At 35.1% G+C, this 24,762-nt stretch overlaps 1 protein-coding gene across 2 annotated transcripts; it reads right to left on the bottom strand.

Annotated features, from left to right (window-relative positions):
• Positions 1–550: 550 nt before the first annotated feature.
• Positions 551–23,589, bottom strand: ALX1 (ALX homeobox 1). 2 transcript variants are annotated; one of them, XM_067698735.1, is made up of 5 exons: positions 23,459–23,589; positions 22,914–23,066; positions 19,830–20,134; positions 16,667–16,795; positions 551–2,316 (listed from the first exon to the last, which is right to left on the bottom strand). In XM_067698735.1, the coding sequence occupies exons 1-5, from the start codon at positions 23,571–23,573 to the stop codon at positions 1,996–1,998; spliced, it is 1,023 nt and encodes a 340-aa protein (XP_067554836.1). In that variant the 5' UTR covers positions 23,574–23,589; the 3' UTR covers positions 551–1,995. The 2 variants fall into 2 exon arrangements, with proteins under 2 accessions (XP_067554836.1, XP_067554837.1); XM_067698736.1 differs by having other exon boundaries at positions 22,914–23,373; positions 23,459–23,578.
• Between the last annotated feature and the right edge of the window lie 1,173 nt (positions 23,590–24,762).

Below are 24,762 nucleotides of genomic sequence, written 5' to 3'. Positions count from 1 at the left end.
GACGTAGAACTTCAATTAAAAAGATGTTATTTACACTGAAAAGAATTGAGTTACAGAAGCTCCAACTAATTATTAGAATTAATGAGGAAAACATTTAGAGAAGGAAAAAAAAAGGAAGTGAAATTCAAACTTGATTCAAAAATGAGTTTTGTCTCTCATTTTAAAAATATAAGTTATTAGGCAAGGGACACTAAAATTTCAATTATGAAAGCAGAAGAAAATGAACATGGATACCACTGATTGGGGAAATTTTTGAAAAAAAATATCTCACATTTTAGTTCTAAGTTTTAGTTCACAAATTCCTACTGACCAGATATATGTGTGTATTAAAAGAAGTCATTCTCTTCTAAAACATGAAGGATATTTAACAGCTGCCTAAACAATCCTTTGACAAAAGCTCCTGCATGTAAGCATAGTTCTCAGGGCCAAAGTGGAACAAGTTTGTCTTGGGAACAAAACGAAAAAGAGAGAACACAAAAGTAATAAAGAACAGAGTTATTATGAAGTCAAAGAATGTTTGTTTAGGACATCACTCATCTCCATCATCTGCTTGATTTAAAATTTTATTACAGAAGATGTCTAACTGCTGTAAATATTTTCCCACTAGAAACAGACACTTACTGGATTTAAGTACTTTTTCTGAAATTTAATTTTAAAAATTCATTTATTCTTGCCCTTCAGCCTTTAGGGCTTCCAAGCATATCCCTAAAGGTTGTAGGAACCACAAGGAAGATTCTAAGTGAGTACAAAGAGCAGATCGTGCTCTGATCCAAGCCATGGAAGCCATCTTCATTTCAATTAATTTACTTTGCCTTTATGAACTTAAGAGTCTTTCAAGGAGGTTGACATTTCACTCATCTGAAAAAGCCTGGAATGTGACAGGGGAAAGGGAGGAGAAGTAAATCAAAGGGGTTAGCAATTTTCCAGATGCAATGTATTTTTCTTCTCTTCTTTTCCACCAGAAATTTTAGAGAGCCTTCTGACATTTTAATTCCCTGTGCAAAACCACAGTAGCAAAAAATGCTTACAGTTTCTATGTCAAAAAACAAACACACACACGTGCACTTGCACATACTCATGAAATAAATACAGATTCCAACTGCTGCTCCTTTAACTGAAAATATTTCTTTGAGTGTATTTATTAGATGTTTGTGTGTACAGTTTAATTGACAATTTTAGTTTAAAAGCAACAGCGGGTTTTGTAACTTTCTTTTTCTCTTGTGTGTGATAATTAATTGCTGAGTCCGTGCTGGCTTTTTCATTAAAAAGATGGCATTTATACAAACTGTTCTTGTGACTGTATTTTAAATCACACCAGGATATTTCAGTTATCACCTTTAGCCACATGGTTTCAGGAAACGATGCCCGAATATTTCATGCAAATGCTGGTCATTTCCGAAGAGTCCTTTTTTCACGGAGTGGAAATTCACCAAAACATGTAGAGGTAAAAAAATCTTCAAGGCCTGTAGATAAATTCTCAGCAACAGAGGATATGCCCATTGTGTCTTGGAGCCAGAGAGGGAGAAACGCCAGTTAACTCCCCCAAACACCCTGCTTCAATATTTACCTGACAGCTTTGGTATCTTGACATTTTCCCCAGTGCATTTCCTCCTTTTTCAGGTATTATTTTACAAGGGATTTCTTGTTATACAGAACTAACATAAATCAATCTATAACAGAGGAATTTGTTTAATACATTTATTCTTTTCAGAAGCTGCATGATCATATTTCATTGACTCGTACAATAGAAAAAAAATCTTACTACTAAAACAGAGTTTGTGGAGACGGGTGCATGGTAAACCTATTTAGTCTTTTCAGAGGTTCATTCTTAGATTTTAATGTTAAATAATAACAACTATTCATTTAAGCTGGTCTCACTGTATATCTTGACCTTTAGCAATTCCACACACAGCAGCTTATTGTGGTATCCTTTAAATATGAGAAATAAGAATGTTTTACTTTGCCATTAAGAGAAAAAGAAAAGAGTACTGTATGTTACATGGCCCATGAAATATTGGCAGTGTGCTCCTTGGCTTTCATTCGAAGAACTGCGATACTGGAGGACCTCCTTTCAAACTCTGGCTTTGTTTCAAATGCATGTCCATTGGTAGCCCCGGTAAGAAGAGAGTCAGTGAAAAAATTGTTGAGGGGCACATGGCTGAACTGGTTCTGGTGGTTTGAAAACCCTGTGTAACTGGAATCTGTCCGAGGCGAGTGAGAGTAAGGTGTCATACAGGAGGAAGTGTCACGTGGCAACATGCATGAAGTGACCACAGAACCACCACTTGCATTTCCTGCCCACAGATTGTTCTGAATCTGGAATATATAAAACAACAAATATTACATTTACACGTTCTCACTTTTGTTCCCTTACTTTTGTGAAACTGTATTTACGAAGTTTTGTTAGTTGTTCATTTTTTTGTTAGTTGTTCAGCTGTTTGCTCCTGTTGGGTGGTCTGTAATTTCATTCTGAGTACATCAAGCAATTACTGAAAAATAGTTATTTGAAAGATTCTTCTAGTTTGTTATACTGGAATGGATCACCAAAACCCACATATTTGACCACATAAAATACTCTCAAAACATGTCAATCTCGAGTATTCTTTTTATAGTCATGATTTTTAAAATGAAATCTGGAAGATTTAGTCATGATTCCTGACCAATTCATGTGCTTAGAAAAGTGGTTAAGAATATGGTTTTAAGTTTAAATATAGTTTTCATCTTTCTAAACAAAATTACACAATTGCGTTTGTTTTTTTAAATTCCACATCTGGACTCTTGATGTGGTAGTTTGTGCTGGAAACCAATGCTGATACGAGGCTGTTTGTTCTTCAGAGATATTTTTGATCAAACTCATTTTGGAAAATGTTCACTGTTTCATTGTTTTTCATATCCTATAGTCTTGAATACATAGCTCTGTGAAAAGGACAATTATACACATATTTTAAACATTTATTCTATGATTTATATATGATATAGTGAGGTTGCAGCAGAAGTATGACATGTAGAACAGATTTAGAATTCTAAAACTTGACTATTACCCAATAATGAAAGCACAATTGAGAAAAATATGCAAGTATTAGCAAAAATATCATATAAATATAAATAAAGTACTAGATAACGTCTTATATAAGATTGAAAACTGGGTTATCATTTGTGCCCAAGAAATTCACAACTCATCTCATTAAATCTCTACAGGAAACATTTCAGTGCAATATTATCAGCAAATACAAATTTCTCTAAAGTTACTAGCATGTAAAAGAAACATTAAGTAGAATTTGTATACTATGAATTTTAAATAGGAGGTATATTAAACTAGCTATTTAAAGAAGGGCAAAAAAAAAGTGATCACATGCATGACTGAGAAGCACAGAGAAAATCCTGATAAACGGCAGGAGCTGGGAAAAAAGGAAAACGTTGCTTGGTATAGCATGGCAGAGAGATGCAGCCTTAGAAAACGAAATTTAAAAATTACATGCCTTATACAGTATTATTACAATAGATTTAGACTAGAACACAACAACAATATATATGTTTATCCCATCTGACTTTCTTTTCTCTTTTAAAATCATAATTAGAATGGAATCATCAATTATTTCCACACATATACAAGAACTGTTTTCTCATATTTATTTTTACATAGAAATTTCAGTCTGCTACATATAGCCTCTGCTATAGTCTTACAACACCCAGGCTGAAGCCATATTTTTTAAGACAACTTATTTTCAATTAATAGCCAAAAATATGTTTTAGAAATTTCTAGATTACACTGTAGAGATGTTACTCTGTCACTTAGAAAGGATCACAACCAGTTCTAAACTGAACAACAAATATTATCCCTTAGGTGGTGCTTCAGTGATTGGCAAGATGCTCATTTTAGTATTGTTTAATAGTTCTTTATAGAAATATTTTCTAAGCTGCTTTAAATATGTCAAATCTGTGAGAGACACCTATAGACATCTAGCTAGCTATCTAGCTAGCTGTCCATCACGATTTGCATACATTATCAATCCTTAAATCGTCATGGGCTATGCTGTTTTAATTTTGGCTCATTCTAGTATATGTCTCCCACTTTAGCCAAAGTATGATGATTGGTGCCAGTGACTGCTGAGTTATGTATCTCAAACCAACAGGAGGGGCTGTTAATGTCATTAGTCTGTCAAACTAGCTCTTCTAACTTGATCTGGGTGATTTTCCTCTGACATTCAATCAAACATTGTGCTACACTGCAAAAACCACAGTCATATGTCTGACAAAAGGGCTTTCAGGAAATGAAAGTGAACTTGCTTGCTTACTTTTGAAAAAATAAATGCAAGGCAAGATAGTGGTGGAGAAAGATTATTTACATTTCATGTTTGTTAAAGGATCCCTCAACTTATACACAGTGTTGCTAGAATTTATTATTAAAATCATCTACTTGTATTCCAAATGCATAGAAATATATTTAACAACTCAGTCAAAAAGAAAAAATAAGGAGAGTAAAAGCAAGGAAGGAAATCTATGAATTTAAATTTAAAATATTTTTCCCCTGAAAGAATTAACAGTAATCTATGTATAAAATGAAAAGAAATTCTCCACTTTCCACGACATGAGCAAATATTGTTATTTTGATCAAAACTTCTTACCTGAACATGATCAAGCAAGTTAAATGAGTTACTTTTCATGAAATACAACATATAGAAATGTCTTCGGAACAGAACAGATTAATAAAGCAATTTACAAACAGCAATACTTCAGTTGGACTTGAGGGGATACCCAAATATTCTCATGGGTAGTGATGCTGTCACATGCTTTTACTGCTATGCCCTGTTTCCATGATCTCTATCACCCCTCTCTTCCCAGCCTTTCTTTGATTTTCAAATTTCTGGCATGTTTTCATTAGACTTTGGGGATCTAGTTGGTTTCTATATTAAAGTTAGATGCAAATCATAAAAAATAATATCCCCAGTGAACTGAGGTTTTGCTTCCTCTGAAGCATTCCCTCTGGATGTTTAAAACATCTGATGATGACGATCAAGATCACGCTCATGATAGCTAACAGTTATCAATTAATTACCATGTGTCAAGCATTATGGTAAAAGCATGATGAAGACTTCTAATCGTTTTGACATCGGAAAAGGTATGTGCTTTTACTATCCCCATTTCGTAAAAGGTACAACTATAGAACAAAGAGTTTAAGAATCTCACCCAAGATGGCATAACTGCAATGGTAGAGGTCAAATCTGAACCCAAGAAATCTTATAAATGCTACAATGACATAAAAACTAGTCTTATGAGTTGAAATTGTTATTTACTTATTAATAACCCTAAGTTTTTGGTTGTTCATAGACTCCATTTTCTGAAAGCAAAATTCCCAATGATCGCTCACAACCGTTTTCTCATCCCCAGGCCTAACACAGCATATGAAAAACCCTTTATATACATTTATTAAATAATGGAAAAATCTCTTAAGAATATGAAATTTGGACTGATCCATCTTGCAGATGTAATCAAAGCTTTATGGACAATTTATGCTAATATATCTGAATTTTTTTTCATGATTTGAATGCTAGAATCACCATACTACACAATCTTAACAGAAATCATGAAAATTACAAAGCTGGACCCTGTTGACTATATTTCCCTAGGCAGCTTTTTGGTTTTTTTTTTCTGTTAAACATTTACTATCCACCACAGATGCATCTTCCTGGAGATTCTGATTCATTAAGCAGGGGGTGTGGCCGAGGGGATTTGTACTAAAATAATGGCAATAGTAATACACACAAGCAATTCCTAAAATCACCTAGGATTAGGAAACGCTATTGAAGTCCAGCTTCTTTCCAAATGCAAAAAACCCTTGTACATTTTCAATTATGTTCGATTCCTGTGATAAGAAGCTCACCCTGTTTAAAAAACATTCCATTCCCTTTTGGAGAGATCTGTAAAAAAGTGACTGTTATCTTTCTCTATCTATCTCTTCTATGTCTGTCCCTTAAAATGATACAGAATAAGTAGCATCCTTCTTACATGGGAAAACCTTCAAATATCATCAGGTGACTATTATACAATCACAAGTCTCTTTCCTCTAAGGATTCCTCATATGACATGATTTCCAGACTGTATCATTCCAGTCACGTTCCTCTGGATATGCTAGAGGTTGTCAACACCCTTCACCCTTATTAACATCCAGCACTGACAACAGAATATAATCTAGATGTCGTCTGATCACCGTAGGGATAACCCAGCAGGTATCATCTTTGTTCTAGATCATCTACTTCTGTTAATATTTGAAGGCGATATTTGATTGAACAACAAAGTCGTTTGAGCTTGTGGTTTAATAAATCTACTGCTGTCCAAGTGGGCTCGTTCTATGCCTCCTCCATCCCTCCACAAATCCTATTCTTGTAAGTGATCATTTTAAAATGATGCGCTAGAATCGACACATATTGTCTAAAACTGCGTATATATTTGTCAACAGAGAAGTCATACAAAAATCTTACTCTCTGACTTATTAAAAATACTGTATTTGCTGTTAAATTTTGGAATGAAAGAATGCACTTTTTTCTAAATAAGATCACTACTTTTCTTTTTTTTTAGACTAGTTTTAGACTAGTTCACTGACACCAAATAATTTTTTTGTAGGCTTCTAACTGTATAATATTCAAGGGCTTTACAACCAGGAACAGCATTACTGAATCATGTCCACATCCTTTTTTCACGTGTGCTTAAAAAAAAAAAGAAAAGAAAAATGAGAAAAAAAGACTGCTTGCCTTTCCATTTTTTCTTCTTTGTGTTTAAAAGGAGTGGATAATCTAAAAATATTCAATGTTTTAATGCGGTTCACAGCATTTTTTAAAGTTCTGATGGTATGTTCAAAGCACTGTCCAGGGAACTTAGCCAACTACTTCCCATTAGCATGAATGGAAGTTCAGCTGACTTAGAACTCTCCACTTTGAACGTTTGCCCCTTAATGTTTTTCTAATCACGTAAAAACTTAATTATTCCATAACTTTGAATTTTGGAGGAAAGTTGATTTTTTTGTCTCTTTCCAAACAAATCAAATTCATTTAACATTCACTTTCCTTTCAAGGAATTAAAAGCAATGGCTAGGAAGGAGAGGGGTGATATATAAGTATACACATATATATTAAGAGTTCTTCACTGTGGATCTATATATGTCATGAATTGAATAGGGTAAATCATGGATAGGAAATTATAAATTTCATTTACCTTCATCATGGAAACTTGATACAGACATATTCTTTATATAACCAAAACTGTAAAGAAAATTTTAGTATGCTAAATTTGGTGTATATTTCTAATATATTTGCTGATTTTATTGTAGTGGGGAATTTTTCATACTTTTAAAAAACCTTTTAATGTAAGTTTATTAGTCTTTCCCTTAGTTGTAAAGTAGCATGATGTGTAAAAAAAAGCAAATAGTTTCCTGATTTATATACACTATATCCTACTGTTAGTGGTATTTATTGAGACACTAGCCAATGGAATTTAATCTGGATTTAATAGAAATACTGAAAAATGTGAGCATATATGAGTAATAACTGTTCCTTAATTTTAGAGCATCTCTAAAACCAACTATTTTTCTACTAAAACAAGTTTATTTAACCTTACTCCTCTACATATACACTGCTTCTACCAGCCACCAACATCTACATGTACACACATACATAGACACACACACACATCACGATACACATATTATCCTATCCTCACACTACCCTCACATCACAGCCCCAACACTTCCCTGAGGGAGTTAAAAGGTTGCTATAAAAAGACGGAGATCAGGGATTCACAAAGAGGTATTTGTGATGATGTTATAGCAATAGCTTCTTTGCATTAAAATCTGAAAGTTGACTTTGGTTTTTCCTGTTTGACAGAATGTTTACATTTATTGACTACTCTGAATATTATTCAATACTTACTATATAGATTTATTACCACATTATCACTATATAATTTAATTTACCTGATTTCTTATATGGTCTCTTTTAAAAATGAAAACATCACTGTTTACAAAAGCAGTTCAATTTTTTAAGAGACCATTACATTCTTTATTAGCATATCTGTTCCTTTAAAATTTAGAGGGATAAAATATTAAAAGAATCATATGCTTAGTAACTTGCAGATATTTTTAGCTGTTGTCTAAACTTAGGGTCCCATTAACTTTTCTAGTAACTACATCAGTAAGCTGCTGGCAGGGAGAAGGGGTATAAGTGTTTTTCTAAATAGTGAATTTGCTACCAGTGAATAACACACACTGAGACTTTGTGCATCTGGAAAAAAAAAAAAATCCCAACTTGAATTAATTACGCAGTGAAAAGATCAATCTGAGCAAGTTTAGGTACTACCTGAGATAGAAATGAGGGTATGTTTTCATCAGTGCCCTCTTATTAGTGGAATTGTAATGAAAAAAATTTAAGATAATATACAAATACTAAGATTTGGGGGGAATCAATTTACATTTCAAAAATTCCAAAAATATATGTTTTCAGCACATGGTACTATTAAGTTGAAGGGATTAGAAATTATTTATTCATCAGAAAAGGACCACATGTTAGGTATTCATTGCTACTTTGAGTTCTTAAATAAAATTTCACCTTAGAAATGTATACAGGGATTTGAAACAAGAAAGAATGCCTTTTCTGTTAAAAAAAAAATCACTATTAGATATAATAGTCATATGAGATTAATGAACTGAGAAGAAAACTGCTATATAGAAAAAATAAAAGTATATATCTCATTAGTGCAAAAATTAAAAGCATTAAGTCTCATGAGAAATGTTAATGTCTGAAAATTTTAAGAATGATACCATATAAAGGTATTTAAATTTTGTATTATTCGAATAATATTTGAAATATGCTCCAAGTCAAAGACAGAGGAAGCATTAAGAACATTTCTCGTTTCCTTTAGTGTTGAATGTGTTCTCAAATTTTGTATTAATTGTGATCATTTTTAAAAAAGATTCATAGAAAATCTCACCCTACATGCCTTAAAATGAAACTTTCCAAATCAACTCACTTAAGGAGAGAATAAAATCAAAGCACCTAGCATTTGCTATTTTTTTAATAATTATCTAGCAACAATTATCATATGAAGTATTTTCCAACTATTTGTCACCTTATTTTTCATGTATTTTAATACATGCATGGTAACTATTGCTGATTCATTTTTAATGACAATTCATCTATTAAAAATTTACAATTATAAGAAACAAAAATTATAATATAAATTAAGTTTTCTTTGTGAATTATTAACTTAAAATGTAAATCAAATATGCAAACACTTGAAGTATTTACACAGTATATTTTTAATCTTAGAGTCCCACATGGTGTCAAGTACGAGATTTGAATTTATTCTTAAAATCCCGAGTAAAGTTATCAATTATATTCATCTTGTATTTGTGTTAACTATAATTTGAATTTTATTTTTGTGATTTTTAATTCAACTGTGCATTTGCACAAAAAATTTTTCCTATTTAACGCTCCATAATTTAAAAGAAAAAAGAAAACCCACAGACACATGTGGCCTAATAAATATGGCACGCATAAAATTCTGGATTAAAGTATATCCTGAGGTTCACACTAACAATAATGGTTTGAACTGTAGGTTTTAATCCACAAGTCTGTTCTCATAGACTTCTCAGACTTTGATGCTTAATTTCCCCCCTGGTTCTTCTCTATTCTCCTATAAGGTAGTTTTCATATGTATGAGCAACATTGGCACTTCTCAATAATTTATTTTCATATTTATTACTTATTTTGGTAACCTACTCAATTTATTGATTTATTCTTTCCTCTTAAAATATAAAATATGTATGACAAATTCAGTTAAATACAATGCTTTAACAGTGGTCACTTATTAAAAGCAAAAAAAAAACAAAAACAAAAACAAACAGCTAAGTTATTACGACTATGTAAAGTCTTTAAGTCACATTAAATTTGAATATTACATTAAAAAAATAAATCTTTTATAGTCAACAACATGAATGCACTTTACTTTTTTTGGAGGATATTCTTTACCTCTTTAAAGAACCTGTACTTTCAACAAAATAAAAGAATTATTCACTGTCTGTGTCTAGCTGCACCTTTACCTGATACTAACAAAATCTACCTCCTACTACACGTAACTTAGTTTTAACATACACATATATGTGAAATAGTCTTTATATGTGTTTATATAAAATATATATGCATATATTTAATTAAATTAGCAACTTTATCCATTGTAAAAATTATATTAATTTGAATAAATTATGTCCTTCTATAATATTAAATATTTGTGCTTATAATCAGTGAGAAATTGTACAATACCACTATGACCTGCTGACCTGATGCTGTTAACATTTTTGTCCCTCCATTCATCATGAGGGAAGTTTTATTGTATCACAATATATGACCATCTTATTGGTTGTTGGACAGCTATGAGACTGTTCATTACACAATGCATCAAGTATAGCTATATTATTAACATTTTTTAAAGACCTTGGGATCTTTGTTTACTTCAAATATTTGGGAAAAATAGAAATAATAGTGATAAAAATGTGATACTTTTTCTAAAGGTAAAAACTGCTCCAGAAAAAAAACAAAAAACAAACCTGCTCCAGATACCTTTAAATCACTAAACCACGGTGGTGAAAGAAAACAAGTTTCATATTCCTTATTTAGATTAAGCAAAGGTAAACATTAAGATTAGGACAGATACTTGTGAGAGAAGAAAGTAGGGTGCACAATATCTTCAAATCACTATTTTACAGAAACTTTAACATTTCCTTTTATTGTATAATAACAATGTTTGAAGTACATTTGTTAAACTAGAAATATTATACAGCTTTCATCTGTTTTTTTAAATTACTCCAGTTACTACAAATTATCTATAACTTGAATCCAACTCTTGGTATGTTCAAACTCCAAGTGGCATATATTTATAAAGTCATCAATTAAACAACAGAAAGCAAAAATACTGCATGGGTCTTTTAGTGCATTTGGAATATATAGATTTAATTATGATTCTCAATATATACTAAGTAAAACCTCATTGAAAATTTTGGTGGGAAAATCTTCAACGCTTTTTTCGAAATTTTTGATGAAAATTTTTCTTCATGAGAAAATAATTTTGGTGGATTAAGAATATACTCAAATTTTCCCAAAGCTACCATATTTGTTCATCCTAATTTAAAGAAGAAAGTGTATTTAACTGAATTTGATCTTTCTCTAGATCCCCAAATAGTAAATATACTCACAGATTGGATGAGCTTAAATGCTACAACACAAGGGAAAATTCAAACCACTTAGCTACCTCTCTACTGCAGAAAAAAATTAATAATGATTAATGGCTATCATAGAACCATGACTATTGAGCACTCATTATGTACTAGGCAATATCCTAAGAACTCTGCATAAACTATTTTGTTTAATCCTCACGAATAACATATGAACTTGTATCACCATTTTATAAATGAAGAGAAACGTTCCTAGAGGTTAATTTATTTGCCAAAGGTCTAAAAATCTATTAAGTGGCAGAGCCAGGATTTGAATCCACAACTCCCTAATTGTGCAGCCTACAGTCATACATGAATCCATGACCCATCCCAAATCTCAGGATTTAGCTGCAAAGACTGTTTAGAAATCACTCTAATCCTCTCCATAACAGAAAAAGTATCCTCATCATCATCATCACCATCATCATCATCATCATCTACACTACTAAGACCACCAACTCTAGCACCAACAATACCTCAATCTTACAAATAAAGACTCTGAAGATCAAGGAAGTCCGGAGACTTACCCAAAGTTACTCAGCTAGTAAATGATAAAGTTAGTGTACTTTTAATCCAAACTAAACCTAATGGCATGAAATTAGCTCTTCTTTAAGAATGAAGGCTGCTATAATCTCCTAGAAAATGTTTATAACTTAACAGAAAATATTTTATTCACTAAAATTAATTATTTTAAAAATGCTTTGGTTTTGGGCTTCCCTGGTGGCACAGTGGTTGAAAGTCCGCCTGCCGATGCAGGGGACACGGGTTTGTGCCCCGGTCCGGGAAGATCCCACATGCCGCAGAGCGGCTGTGCCCGTGAGCCATGGCAGCTGAGCCTGCGCGTCCAGAGCCTGTGCTCCGCAATGGGAGAGGCCACAATAGTGAGAGGCCCGCGTACCGGGAAAAAAAAAAATGCTTTGGTTTTGATAAATTAGAAACAAGTTAGAATCTAATGTTGATAGATATGTGCTTGCTTCTTAAACTCAAGGACAAAATTATGTAGGTCTCTAATTGGTTTGGTTTTCTGGGTCTAGTTTGCATCAAGAAGTGTTTGCAGAATTTGTAATATCTAGTTTGTAATCTGTCCACAAAGCAGGAGATTTTGTCTGGATCATTTGTATAACCTCTGTGCCTAAAACAATACCTGGCATATATTTGTTTGATAAAATGCAAACAACTCTGCAAGAAAAACAAATTAAGCTGCAAGGGGTCTACAAAATCTTTCTAGTCTATTCTTTTCAAAGAGGAAAAGTTAATTGCTTAAGACCACAGAGCTGGTTAATATCAGAGATTCAGAAACCATCTGTTTTATTAAAAATAGACTAGTTTTTGTTTTATAATGTACTCCTGAACAGTGAAGTGAACCAGTACTTTTTTTCACATCTATTCAGTGTATACATAATTTGCTTAATACTGTGGTGATACAAATGTGAATAAGAACTGAATCATCTTTTAAATACTTTACATTCTAAATGTGTGGGAGACATTTTACACAATCCACCACAATGTCAATGAGAAAGTGATGCGCTGATTGAGGGAAAATTGAGAGGAGGCTTCATGGAAGAAATATGGTTTAGGTGAAGGGAAGGGAATTCAGCATAGAGGGAAACAGACTTAGCACAAGCAAGGAGACTCTTTTCTAAAATATCATGTGTTGGAGAATATCAAGTAATTTAATTTAGCTATACAGTGTTGACAAATAGCAACTGATATTGTGACCCAAAATAGAGCTTTAAAAACTAACAGCTTTTCACTACATCAAAATATACTGCCTTTAGAGTACATTACTACTGACATCGCAGCACTCACTTATTTGTTTGTTTGCTATCACATATGATGAGTAAGTTTAAGAAAAAGAATATCTTAAACAGTCTAAGAAGTATCTACATTTTTAAAATGTTTTATATTATTATTTTACAAATTTAAAAAATGAAAGCATTTTTCCTTACCAAAGTAATGCGATGCTTTAGGGTCAAAATTGAACTATTTCAACACCGTATTGGATTAGGGAGACTCCAACATAATGTTGCATAAAAAGCCTGGGACTCCTAAACTCAAGAAACTTGGGCTCAAATTCAATGAGTTAATGGCTATAAGAAGGAAGCCTGGCTTAAAATAAGCCCTCAACTGGTAGTTACTATTTTTACTGTTACAGCTGTTGTTACTATAGTGTAATGAAGACCAGTGGAAACAAAGTATTTAGAACATTTTAGAAAATATTAATTACTATTCACAAATAAACATTATATGTTATATACATATACCTTTATGCTAGGTAAGATTATGATACACAGGCTTATTTTTATGAGCAGGCTTAAGGAGATCATTTTGTAAACCATTTCTGGTTTTGATGTATTTCTGTGTATGCTTTTGTTTCCCTGCCAAATTGCTAATTCTTTATTTCTGTCCTGCCGCCAACATTTTCTAGTTCCAACATTTTGTAATTAATAATTTTTTTTCTGTAATTAGTAACAGTAACCAAATTCAGTGTCTTACTGCATTGAGTTGGTTAGGCTCTATTTCAGTTCCTATTTTTCCCATTATAAACTTCTATTTTTAAGCCACATAATAAAAAAAAAATTTCCTTAGGCTGAGTCTTGAGAGACATGATTTTTGCATTATTTTTTTTTTCAAACAAACTAAAAAATGTCAACCATATATTTTTAAGTTAAAATGGAATTTTCCCCTGACTTTATCCAATACCTACAGTGGGGAGTGGGAGATGCTTGATTTCAGAATTTTTGGTAACCAAACATTAAATGACTTACCAATACAGAAAAGTAGTGTGGATTCATCAGTACTGATTTTTATCATTGTTAATGAATTGCACTGTCAAAATAACTTCAACATATGATCTCTGCATTCCCATACTTAAATTATGAGGTGGTGTAACCAATGTATATAAGTTATGGAGAAGCCACAAGAAGAATTAGTGCAAATTCTGTTATCTGTGAGGGGAATTTTTTTTTTAATTTATCCTTTGTTGGAGTGAAAAAGACTATCAAATGTACAATTTGATTTTACCATTTCCTTTCCTGCCTGAGCTACTAGGTGACCTCATTCTGCTAATCGTTAATGTCACAAGCTATGAGGCACAATAACATAGTAGCAAGATAATTTTAGGAAAAAAGGGTGACTAGTTATATTGTTATATTAAGCTTTTGTATAGAGCTTAATTGGTCCAGGCACTATTCTACATGTTTTATGATACACTAAAGAAGAAAGGGGGGTTAGAGATAAGGCAACCAAAAGCAAGGAGCAGAAAAGTGGCAAATAGAAATGGTAACAAGGAAAGGAATGAATATTGAAATAATAAGGTGAAAAAAAGACACATCACAGTCAAGTGTTGTGGGACATATCAGTAAGACTGTTTAAAGTCCATTTGAAAAGAGTTCATAATTTGTGACTTTATTAGTTCTAAAGTCACCAACAGTCAAGTAGTTCAAAATTATATGCAGTATATGCCATCTCCGTTATTTTTTTAATTGTTATTTCACTGGTTGTGAGAACATTCTCTGCTCCCCTGAACTAAACTGCAATTTGAATAATGCAACTTAAGCTCCTTTGGTATTAGTTCATCATTCAATCATTCAAACATATTCCCTGGGAGAGACAGTCTATTGTGGGAATTAGGATCTTGCCCTTGAGAACTAGACTGGCTCTGCTCAAATCTGGGTTCACTACTCACTAATGAAAGTGAGTAAATACCTCACCTCTCTGTGCCTCAGTTTCCTCATAAGAAAAATGGGAATAATCAACAACACCTACTACATAAGGTTGTGGTAAGGATTAAATGAGTTAATATATGGAACCTAGTTAGAACAGTGCCTGACAGTAAGGGCTACAGTCGTGTTAACAGCTAGGAAAATAGCAGTGCCTGATCTCACGGCACTTACAGCCTAGAGGACAAACATCCTCACAGCACTTTGTTTAGAACTCAACTAGGACACTCAAAATATTTGGTGAATAAAATTTCATTAGCCCTGTGATGTTAAGTAACCAGGAGTATATACATGCTTTTAAAATAGGAGAAAATACAAAGGAGCTACTTTAAGATAAAATTTTTAAAGTGAAAGAAACAAGATTCTTCTTAAGGTAGGTATGGGCATTTATTCAAAAGGTACCCATAATGTTGGTCTTCTGGCAAACTGCAGTGGCAAGGCTTAGCTGTAACAGTCTTTTATAGACTAAGGAACCATTTGTGTGATCACAGACCAATTTTTTTTACCTCATCTGGGTCTGGTTTCCTGACTTCTAAAATGAAGGAATTGAACTAGGTGATCTCTAAGGCTCTTGTTTGCATATAATATTACATTAATAAATTTGGTGGATTTATCTGGAGGAATGAAGTTCTCAAAATAGGGTTTTAAAAAATCATGAAAGGCACAAGAACAAAAAGATAGCATGAAATTAAAGGACTGAATTCATGCTCACAGGGTATGAATTTACAGTTAAAGAAAACGAATACCCTTAAGTTTGGGGCTGAGATGATTTGTTTACTGGACTATCAAGGTATTCTACCAGCATATATGTTACATATTTGTTTTCAAAGTAGTCTGTTACAACGCATATCATTAAACAATCAGGAATGAAATAACAGATGGTTTAAAAGTTCCTTATGATACACATGTCCTTTATCATGTATCAAATACAATTTTGAATATTATAATTCAGTATTAGGAAAAAGTAATACCCAATTAGAAAGACAAAATTTATTTATGTGAATTACAAAGTATGAAAAAAAACCCTCTCTAAATTAAAAGGAAAAATTATAGGAAACAGAATTTCTAAATATTCTTTGAAATGAGATGAGAGCTCCCATTATAAAAGAAGTCTTTCTTAACATGATACATTCAAAAAATTATGTCCAGTACTAATTCTATATATGTTTTATGTCACAAAGGACTAAATGTTTCCTCGAAACAATGAGCAAATTCAAAGCTGAAAAGACAACATAGTTTTAAGTGGAACTTAAAACTGAAAAAAAGATGGTTTTCAGTGAAACTGAAGGTGTCACAGGCCACATGTGACACCAGGTTATGGTATGGTTCATAAAACAACAGCCACAGAGATAGCATGCCAAGCAATGCTTTATGTATTTTAAAAGTTAACAAAGGGAGTGAGTAGAGAAATTAAAAGACATACTACTGAATGATGCTACTTAAGTTGTTTCAATGTATACCAAAGAAGAGACCCTGAAATATTTTTAAATGAATGGTTCTAGAAAAATAAATTAAAATAAATAAATAAATATTTTAGTAAAATAAAAATCTAACAAACATGGAAAAATTCTTTTGGAGATTAAAATTTTCATTCTTGGCTATTAGATATAATAAAGCTTATACTAGCCCTTTTAAGAATATACAAACCACACCTATGCCTCTCAGTGTTCTGTGCAGTTTACCATACCTGTGGATAGCTGTCAGTCCTTGGCAAAACTGATATGTCATAGGTGGCAGCAAAGTGGCTTTTAGCTTGCTGGATTTGGCCATAACGTTCTCTTTTTCTCCACTTGGCCCTTCGATTTTGAAACCAAACCTAATTTTTTAAAAAAGTAGAATTTTAGGCAAGGAATAGTTGATAATGCAAATATGATGTTCAAAGACTTCAAATTAGAAAGGTAAACCAGGTCAACATAATTACTAAAAAGGGAATTTTTTTATATTAGAAAAGGATCCACAAATTTTACTTTCTATTTTACCCTGACAAGTGCCATGTCCATGAGGCAATATAATTTAATACAAAGAGACAAGACATTTTCAAAAATTTATTTAATACATCTGAGCCTCTGTTTTTTCATTTACAGAAAATAAAAAAGAATTAGATTATATGACCGTGAAGATTCCTTGTATCTTCAAATTATCACAGATAATAATCCCTCTCTCACAGAATGCTGCAAGTCTGGAAGACATTCATAACTTTTTAGTTTGGGGCTATGTATACAACATTAACCCAGCCAATCTATAACCAAATTAATATCTGGGTCTGTCAAAACAATTGGCTCTTCTGGGTTGTACCCAGACTTAGAAAAACTTAGAAAAATGTAAACATAAAGATTATATCTAAAACATATGGCATCAGCAGAAATATCATGATTATTTAGAAACAAAAACCATTAGGATTATATATTATATTGATTATGATAAAGACTTTGGGTAAAATGGTATCATCTGAAGCTGAACTCTGGTTTTAAAATATACAAATTGTTTATTATGTAAATGACACCACTTACTTATTTTCTCTTATAGAAAATGCTCATAAAATCTTCAAAATCATTTATCCAATTTAAAAGACTTACGGGTAATGTAAATTAAAAAAGAAACAGAGCAGGTATAATCAACTGTCAAGAAAGCCTGTGAGTTAGTACGGCCTCTACAGGGTCACTAAACTGCCTTCCAAATCTCTCTAATTAATTGCATAGATGAAATATCCATTATAACACCTATCTCCCTCAGAGGGTTAAATATTAACTAATTCACACTTGTAGCTTTCCAGAATCATCATTTTAATATTTTAAGGTATTAAAGCTCTCTTTAATACAGCTCTCTATACAGAAAATTATATTCAATATGTATAATTTGATATTCAATATGTATAATTTACATAAGCAGCTTTCAGGAAGCTCTTTAGTCTTTACAGAACTATATTCAGAATATAAAATACTTAGGAAAGAAGCTGGAAATGAAGTATAAAAATGCAAATTGTAAAAAGCCTTTCATTAAACTTTATTTGAAATTTTTACTCTTTTTCATATTCAATTCTAATCTTTTATATCTTTACCTTCACACTTATGGAGACATATTAATACTCAGTTTGGTGCGTAAGCATGTATTGTAAATTTAAGATGGCACTTTGAAGAGTTTTCAGCAATTAAAAGAAGGCAAAGACAGCTACCTGTTCAGATGGTTTCTTAGAACACTGCTGGGAAGTGTGTATTATCCACTATATTCAGGGCTTAAGACAACATCAACAACAAAGCAAAACAGAACACACTTTCTTGCTCTCTCCACAGCAGGAGCATACTGAGGGAATTTAGTAATGAGGGCTTTTCTACTGAGAAAAAGACCTTGACAGTCTCCTTAAAATGGGTGCCAATTACCACTCTGATGTGAAAAGCAGAAAAGAGAACCATCTGAGTAAATTAGGTTCAGGCTGGCTCTCTATGCATGTTCTTAGACAAAAATTAATCAGAACTTGCTGAAATGATAAGGGGAAAACATGCTTTGTGCACAGCTGATCACTGTGTGTGTGTAAACACATTTTTCTATGGTTACAAGTATAACTAATTTACATATATGAACACAAGACCAAAAAACACACATGTGGGGGGCTTGTGTTAACACTTGACAGTTCTAAAATTCTTCCTTAGCGTTGACTTTCTATACATTTACTTCCTGAACTAAGGTAAAGTAACCATTTGTCTCCGCAAACTAAAGCAAAAATCTGCTGCTTGGTATTCCTGCACCACCAGATGTTGTCTTTACTGATGTATAAGGGCCTTACAATGGCTCAATCTTCAGGAGGAATACTATTACTCCACTCAGAAAAAATTTTTTATTTATTTCTCTATTCTAGTGGTTTATGGGAATTTCAAAATTCAAATTATTTTATTTGGAGTAGTAAAAACACACACAAAGAAAAAGGTTATTCTCCTGAATTATTGTTACTTAGGAACTAATAAAATATAGTTTCAAATATCAAGGCTAGTAAAAATAAAATACACTTAGGAGGTAGAATTTTACCCAGTATTTTAAAATTTTTTTCAACTTATTAAGAAATTTAGTATATTGAATCATCCAATTTTATAATTTGAATATAACATATAGATATAATTTAACTGAATTTATATATTTAAAAATTACTTTAAGATTATTATTCCTATTGCCTCTGCAAAAATCATATAAATTATCTAGATTTTTAAAATTATAATGGAAGTGCATGTACTGGCAATTCCTGGGGCGAGAAAATTGTAGATGAACTATATGATCTTTCTTTAATTATGTATAGTGAAAATAGTTTATGGTATACATAACAACTGGGAGTTTGTGAGACTGCTTCATTTTTCCTTGTTTTATTATAACCCCAACCTCAGTAAAATTATAGACGTATGGACCACTATACAAATAAGTTACCAATATAGGGTATCTAACCTCAAAAGAACTTCAACGGCTGATAAAATAGAAAAATAAAATACATGGATTACTAGATTGAATAGCTATGACTAGTTTTTTGTCCTTTAAAAATCACTTTTTGAAATCAGAAATTTGTTCATATTCTGTTCTTTTAAAATAATCATTAGTTTTTATGCCTATGTAATAATTCAAGCGTTCTTTTCTTTTATACTTGTGTGCGAGCTGTCAAATCCTTTGCAAGTAAAAAGTAACTTTAGGAGACTTACATGCTACACTTACATACTACACCGTTCTACATCTTCAGTAGGAGAATCGGTTTCTTCCTTTGTAGTAAAACACAACTATGGATCAAACCCTATCCCCCCTCCAACTCCGCCTTCCAAACACACACACACACACACACACACACACACACACGCAAGCCTTCATTTGGCTCCTACCTGGACCCTGGCCTCAGTCAGCTCAGTCCTCAGAGCAAGCTGTTCTCTGACGTATACATCCGGGTAATGGGTTTTCTGAAAGACCTTTTCCAGCTCCTCCAGCTGCAAGCTGGTAAAGGTGGTTCTGTGTCTCCGTTTCTTACTGCTGGATACGTTGCTGTCACATTTATCCCCAAGTTCATCCAGTTCTCCCTTCTCTGGCATCCCTTTCACGGGAGACATCCGGAGACTGTTACAGTTGTCCATAGCTCTATTTAGTTCGGTGTGAAGAGGCTGTCCTTCTACTTTAGTGATCCCATAGTTCACTGTACCCAAAGGGGGAAAACAACAGTTCTCAGGATTGCAAAACATGGATGAAGGACTTAAGTTGAAGTAATTTAGAGCATCAGGCAAGCGGTCCATTATGATTTATTGTGCCAGTATTAATTTGATCATCACATTATTAATTCACTTCGGGCAGGTTTAGAATCATCTAAAAATGTGTACATGGAACTCATATAATTTGTCAAAACACACAGTTCTATTTTCCAGGATTAATGTAATGTTTATGCACATAATTTATAATCAAATTAAAAGACGCTCTAGTTCAAAAAAATCTAAGTGAGCCAAATTTAATATGTCTTATTTATTCACAGCAGACAAAAGTAAGCTACTTACATGGCTCAAAAAGGATATTTCAATTTTAAATACTATCCGTAAACCAAAATCCAAACTCTTTTCAAAAGTTATGTTTCTCCTCCACACAAAACCTATGGACTATAAAGATATGGTATTGTTTCCTACTGTATTTCCAATATTTCAACTGTATATCATGTCTGCATTTACATTTTTTATTTCAAAAAGCGACCTACTAAGTTAAAAAATGAATTTTCCATCAGTTTCTGTGTGTGTTTCCTACAGAAAATAATAAGATTTAGGTAGACTTCTTTAGCTTAAAAACTCATTTGCAGTTCTTTCTAAATTTGTCAAATTTATGCTTAACTCATGAAACATGTTTTAAGACAGAAAGCTTTACTCTTCCCTCTAGTAAAGCACGGAAATTAAAACATCTATTAAAAGATTACAAAGGATGTCATCTGGCATTCTGTTTAGGGGTGCTTTAATTTTAGTGATTTCCTCCAGATTTGAGTGCATGCTTGGCAGTATGATATAAAACGAAAATATATCATATGGTGCCACACACACACACACAAATGTAATGGAGGCACATAATGCCACGGGAAGCATTTTTTTAAGTCAGTCCTGCCACAACAATGATTTCCAATGAATTGTTATACTTTTTTCGTTTCTGTCTATCTTAAAATTCTCTCATGATGTATTTTTACAACTGCTTTAATCATCATACAAATGTATTGAACTCTAGTACCTAGGTAACTTAAATACGGAAGAGTATTTAGGCAAAAAAAGATGTGAGGTAAAACTAAACAGAAAGAAGAGCCTGGACATTAACAAACAATACGGTTTTGTCTCCGCGGGCAGAGTTAAATGGGGAACTGCGGTAATTAGGGATGGGGGAGGGGAAGCAGGCGTGAGGGTAAGGGCATCTCAGGAGAAAGACTTCCTAAATTTAGCGGACTGCTTGTTGCCTACATTTATCTTACTTAATACTTTCCTATTAAAATCCCTCCTAATAGTATGATGTTCTTTAAAAACTTGATAAAGTATCAAAAATCACCTATTTCTCTTCTTATTTTTGGAATCCCGACAATTTAAATAAAAATTATGATTGAGTCGGATCCAGCTGTCAACAGAGGACATTTCAGAACCATTTTTTAAAAAATCCTGTCCATAGAAATAACTTTATGTATACCTCTATAAATTTCAAAATAAAAATATTACAATGTGAAATACAGCCAGAAAGCCAAAACTTCAGTGTATTAAAATAAATTGTTTTTGCGTCTTCCTAAATAAATGACTGAGATTTAACTGATTTACTCTATTGTTTGCGCCTTTATTTTTTATTTAACCTTGCAAGTCAAAAGTTACTTGCAACGTTGAACAAAATAAGTAAAATATACGAGGTCGTTTTTTAAGCTTATTGCGTACTAGGTATTTAGAAAAGGAGCTTCTATGAGCCGGTGCCTTGCCAGATTTTGAACTACCATTAGAATAGGGGGCGGCAGGCTTGCTGTAAATATTTCACACTTATGTCGTTTGTTATTTTAAAACAACCCGCTCCTTACAGCTTAACTGTTGAATATATACAATGATAAGAAAAGTCCTCTTGGAATTGTAAACTTGCTTTAGCTGTCGCGATCTAAAAAAAATAGGTTTGTATTGGGTTACAAGATAGAAAAGATAGATGGTTTGTTTTGATAACATTTTGACTTTGAGATACTTGGCCATCCAAAGTTAAAGATTTCATCCAGAAGCATTCCGAAAGTCTTCTGAGGTGACTTCTACGTGGAGTCAGAAAAATAGACAACGCAGAATTCGGGAGTGAGTGATTATATTGAAGATTCTTTGCCCGAAGCTATTTCAAGTGATTTGGCGTTTAACAAAAATGTATGTTGTTGTATCGCAAACCCAAAGAAGTAGAAATCACAGATCCCCACAAGCTAATCTAGTAACCCTCTAACTTCACAAAGAAAAATATCGTTGCGTCTTGAAAAGTAAAAAACATTTTTCACCTAAGTTTTCTTATTCGTGACGGTAGTGACGTCCTCTAACGAGCTGTGATGGATTTCAGCTCCTCCTGCCTGGGCAGCTCGGCGGGCTCGCAGAGGAAGCGCGCTGTCTTGACTCAATTACGCTCTATTTAGCGCCCTATCAGTTTACGGCGGGGTCCTGGATAGAGGGACTCCAGGACCCGTGGAGGACAGCGAAAGGAGAACCGCGCGGAAGTAACCGGGTGCGGGTTCCTTCCTTGGCTCTGCAGCAACCAAAACTCCGCTTCCTAAAATAAGCAGCGTTCCACTGCCTTCCTCCGCCCTCCAGCTCTCTCGCTCCCCCTCCCTCCCTCCCTTCCTTCCTTCCTTTTTTCCTTCCTTCTTCCTTCCTTTCCTCCCTCCCTGCCCCGACCACTCCCCGCACTCCGGATTTGCGGGTGGGCTTCCGCGACCCCGGCTGGAGCAGTGGACTCACCGCTGCCGTCCTGACAGGGCGAGGTCCTCTCCAGGCGCACGTGATGCTCGGCGCGGGGCAGGGGCCCGAAGGCCTGCACGCATTTGCCCGCCGACGCTTTGCTGTAAAAGGACTCATTGTCCAGCGTCTCCATAACGTGCTCCAACGCGCCTCCTGCGCCCATGTAAAAGTTACTGTTTTTACTCGGTGGGCTCTTGAGGGCAAACTTCTCGCTCAGAAACTCCATAATCCTGGAAAGCTGTCTCGGAGCTACTGGAGCTCGGAGGCTGGAGCGCGCTGGGGGAGGGAGCGAGGGGGCGGGAGGAGGGAGGGCCAGAGAGGAGCGAAGGGGAAGCAGGCGCTGCGGCGCGGGGAGCTGCCCGGCTCCGAGCCCTTTAAGACGTCCCGGCTGGAAAGGGGGCACCCGAAGTTGCTTTTATATCTTGAAACTCAGCTGGGCTCCTCGGGCAACCTCCCAGTTCTAATGAATATGAAAATAGGCAGGCGACTAACTCCACCCCGGACTCCCCTCCGCCCCCACCCCACCCCCATCTTCCCCCACTTACCCGGGAAGGGCGCGTCCAGGCCTAGGTTAGACAGACAGCTCCATTTCAGACAAATGCCATCAGGGATGAGGCCACGACACCCAGAAACATTGCCGTCGCGACAGTGGACTGGCATTTCGGAAGAGCTCGGTGAGATCGCAAAGCAGTTAACCCTCCACTCCCCGCTCTCTGCGCCCTCCCGGGCCGCCCGCCCGGCACCCGGTCCCCACCCCACCCCCACGCCGGCCACTCACTACCAGAAAGATTTAGAGGCGTCTTACGAACTTGAAAGGAAGTACTGCTCTAAAGGGCTTTTACTTCATCCGTAAATCGTTTATGTGGAAGATCCACATTGATCCGAAGCCCAAGAAGCCGGGTACGTTGGCAGCTATTAACTGGGATGGCCGTGGTAGAGGGGCCGCTTCTCCTTCCAATCCCGAGGAGCTCGGCGTCCGGGGCTCTCGGCGCTCACGAACTCGTGGCCTTTTCTTTCTTTCTGGAATGTGGTGGCGTGTGGATGTGGTGGCAATGGGAGAGGAAAGCCGAGCAAGAGGCACTGAAAACATTATACCGATACCAACCTGATTTCCCCACCCTTCTTCCACCCCTCCCCTTGGTCCACGATTTTATCATTAGATCCAGATTATTTTAAGAAACCCCGATAGGAAAAGTACCTCCTAAGGGCCCCTAGTATAGGCCAGAGAGAGGTTCGTTACACAAAGGGGTTTAAGTACGAGGAAGGCCTTCAGGGTGGTTTTCAAAAGATTATTATTTTACTCTTAAATGGTCGCGGTCGAGTTTGAAAAGCGCGTTCGGGGAGCGACGGGCGCGCGCGGAGCTGGGCCAGGACCCCGGTCCCAGCCCGAGGGGATGGTGGGAGGCTGGGGAGCTGGCCGCTCCCTGAGGGCAGGCAGCACTGCGGAGATGAAAGCCCCTCTGTGAGGCTTCGGGACTGCCTTTGGCTTCGGAGGAGCCCGCCGCGTCGGAGGGAAGAGCGTTCAGCGCCTTGGGCAAGGAAAGGCCGCCATTAGCAACAGGCCTCTTAAACTGGCAAATAGGGTGAAAACTCCCACAAGTTGGGGACTACGGGTTGCGCCCTCCAAGGGAGGCCTCTACCCGACGGCCTTTTTCACACAGGCCCTTGCAGCGCCCGTCGCGTCTCCCCAGGACAGCCGGGCAGTCACCCCGCGGCCTTGGGCACGCGGGGCAGCCCCGACGCTGGGGTGGCGAGGCCAAGCCCAATTCTGGCGAGCCTCCGGATGGGCTCGGGAATTTCCACTTTCTTCGGGGTGTTGGCTGTCCTAGGACTCACTGGGAGACCCTCT

The sequence above is a fragment of the Pseudorca crassidens genome, chromosome 11, assembly GCF_039906515.1.
Source record: "Pseudorca crassidens isolate mPseCra1 chromosome 11, mPseCra1.hap1, whole genome shotgun sequence".
NCBI lineage: Eukaryota > Metazoa > Chordata > Mammalia > Artiodactyla > Delphinidae > Pseudorca > Pseudorca crassidens.
This window is presented reverse-complemented; position numbering and strand designations above follow the sequence as displayed.

What these genes read in the sequence shown, in the direction of transcription:
- ALX1 (XM_067698735.1), bottom strand. Translation starts at nt 23,573, where the DNA reads ATGCCAGTCCACTGTCGCGACGGCAATGTTTCTGGGTGTCGTGGCCTC. An exon ending in TGACTGAGGCCAGGGTCCAG is followed by an intron (nt 16,796 to 19,829) that starts GTAGGAGCCAAA and finishes TTAAAAAATTAG; the next exon opens with GTTTGGTTTCAAAATCGAAG. An exon ending in GGACTGACAGCTATCCACAG is followed by an intron (nt 2,317 to 16,666) that starts GTATGGTAAACT and finishes TATATATTCCAG; the next exon opens with ATTCAGAACAATCTGTGGGC.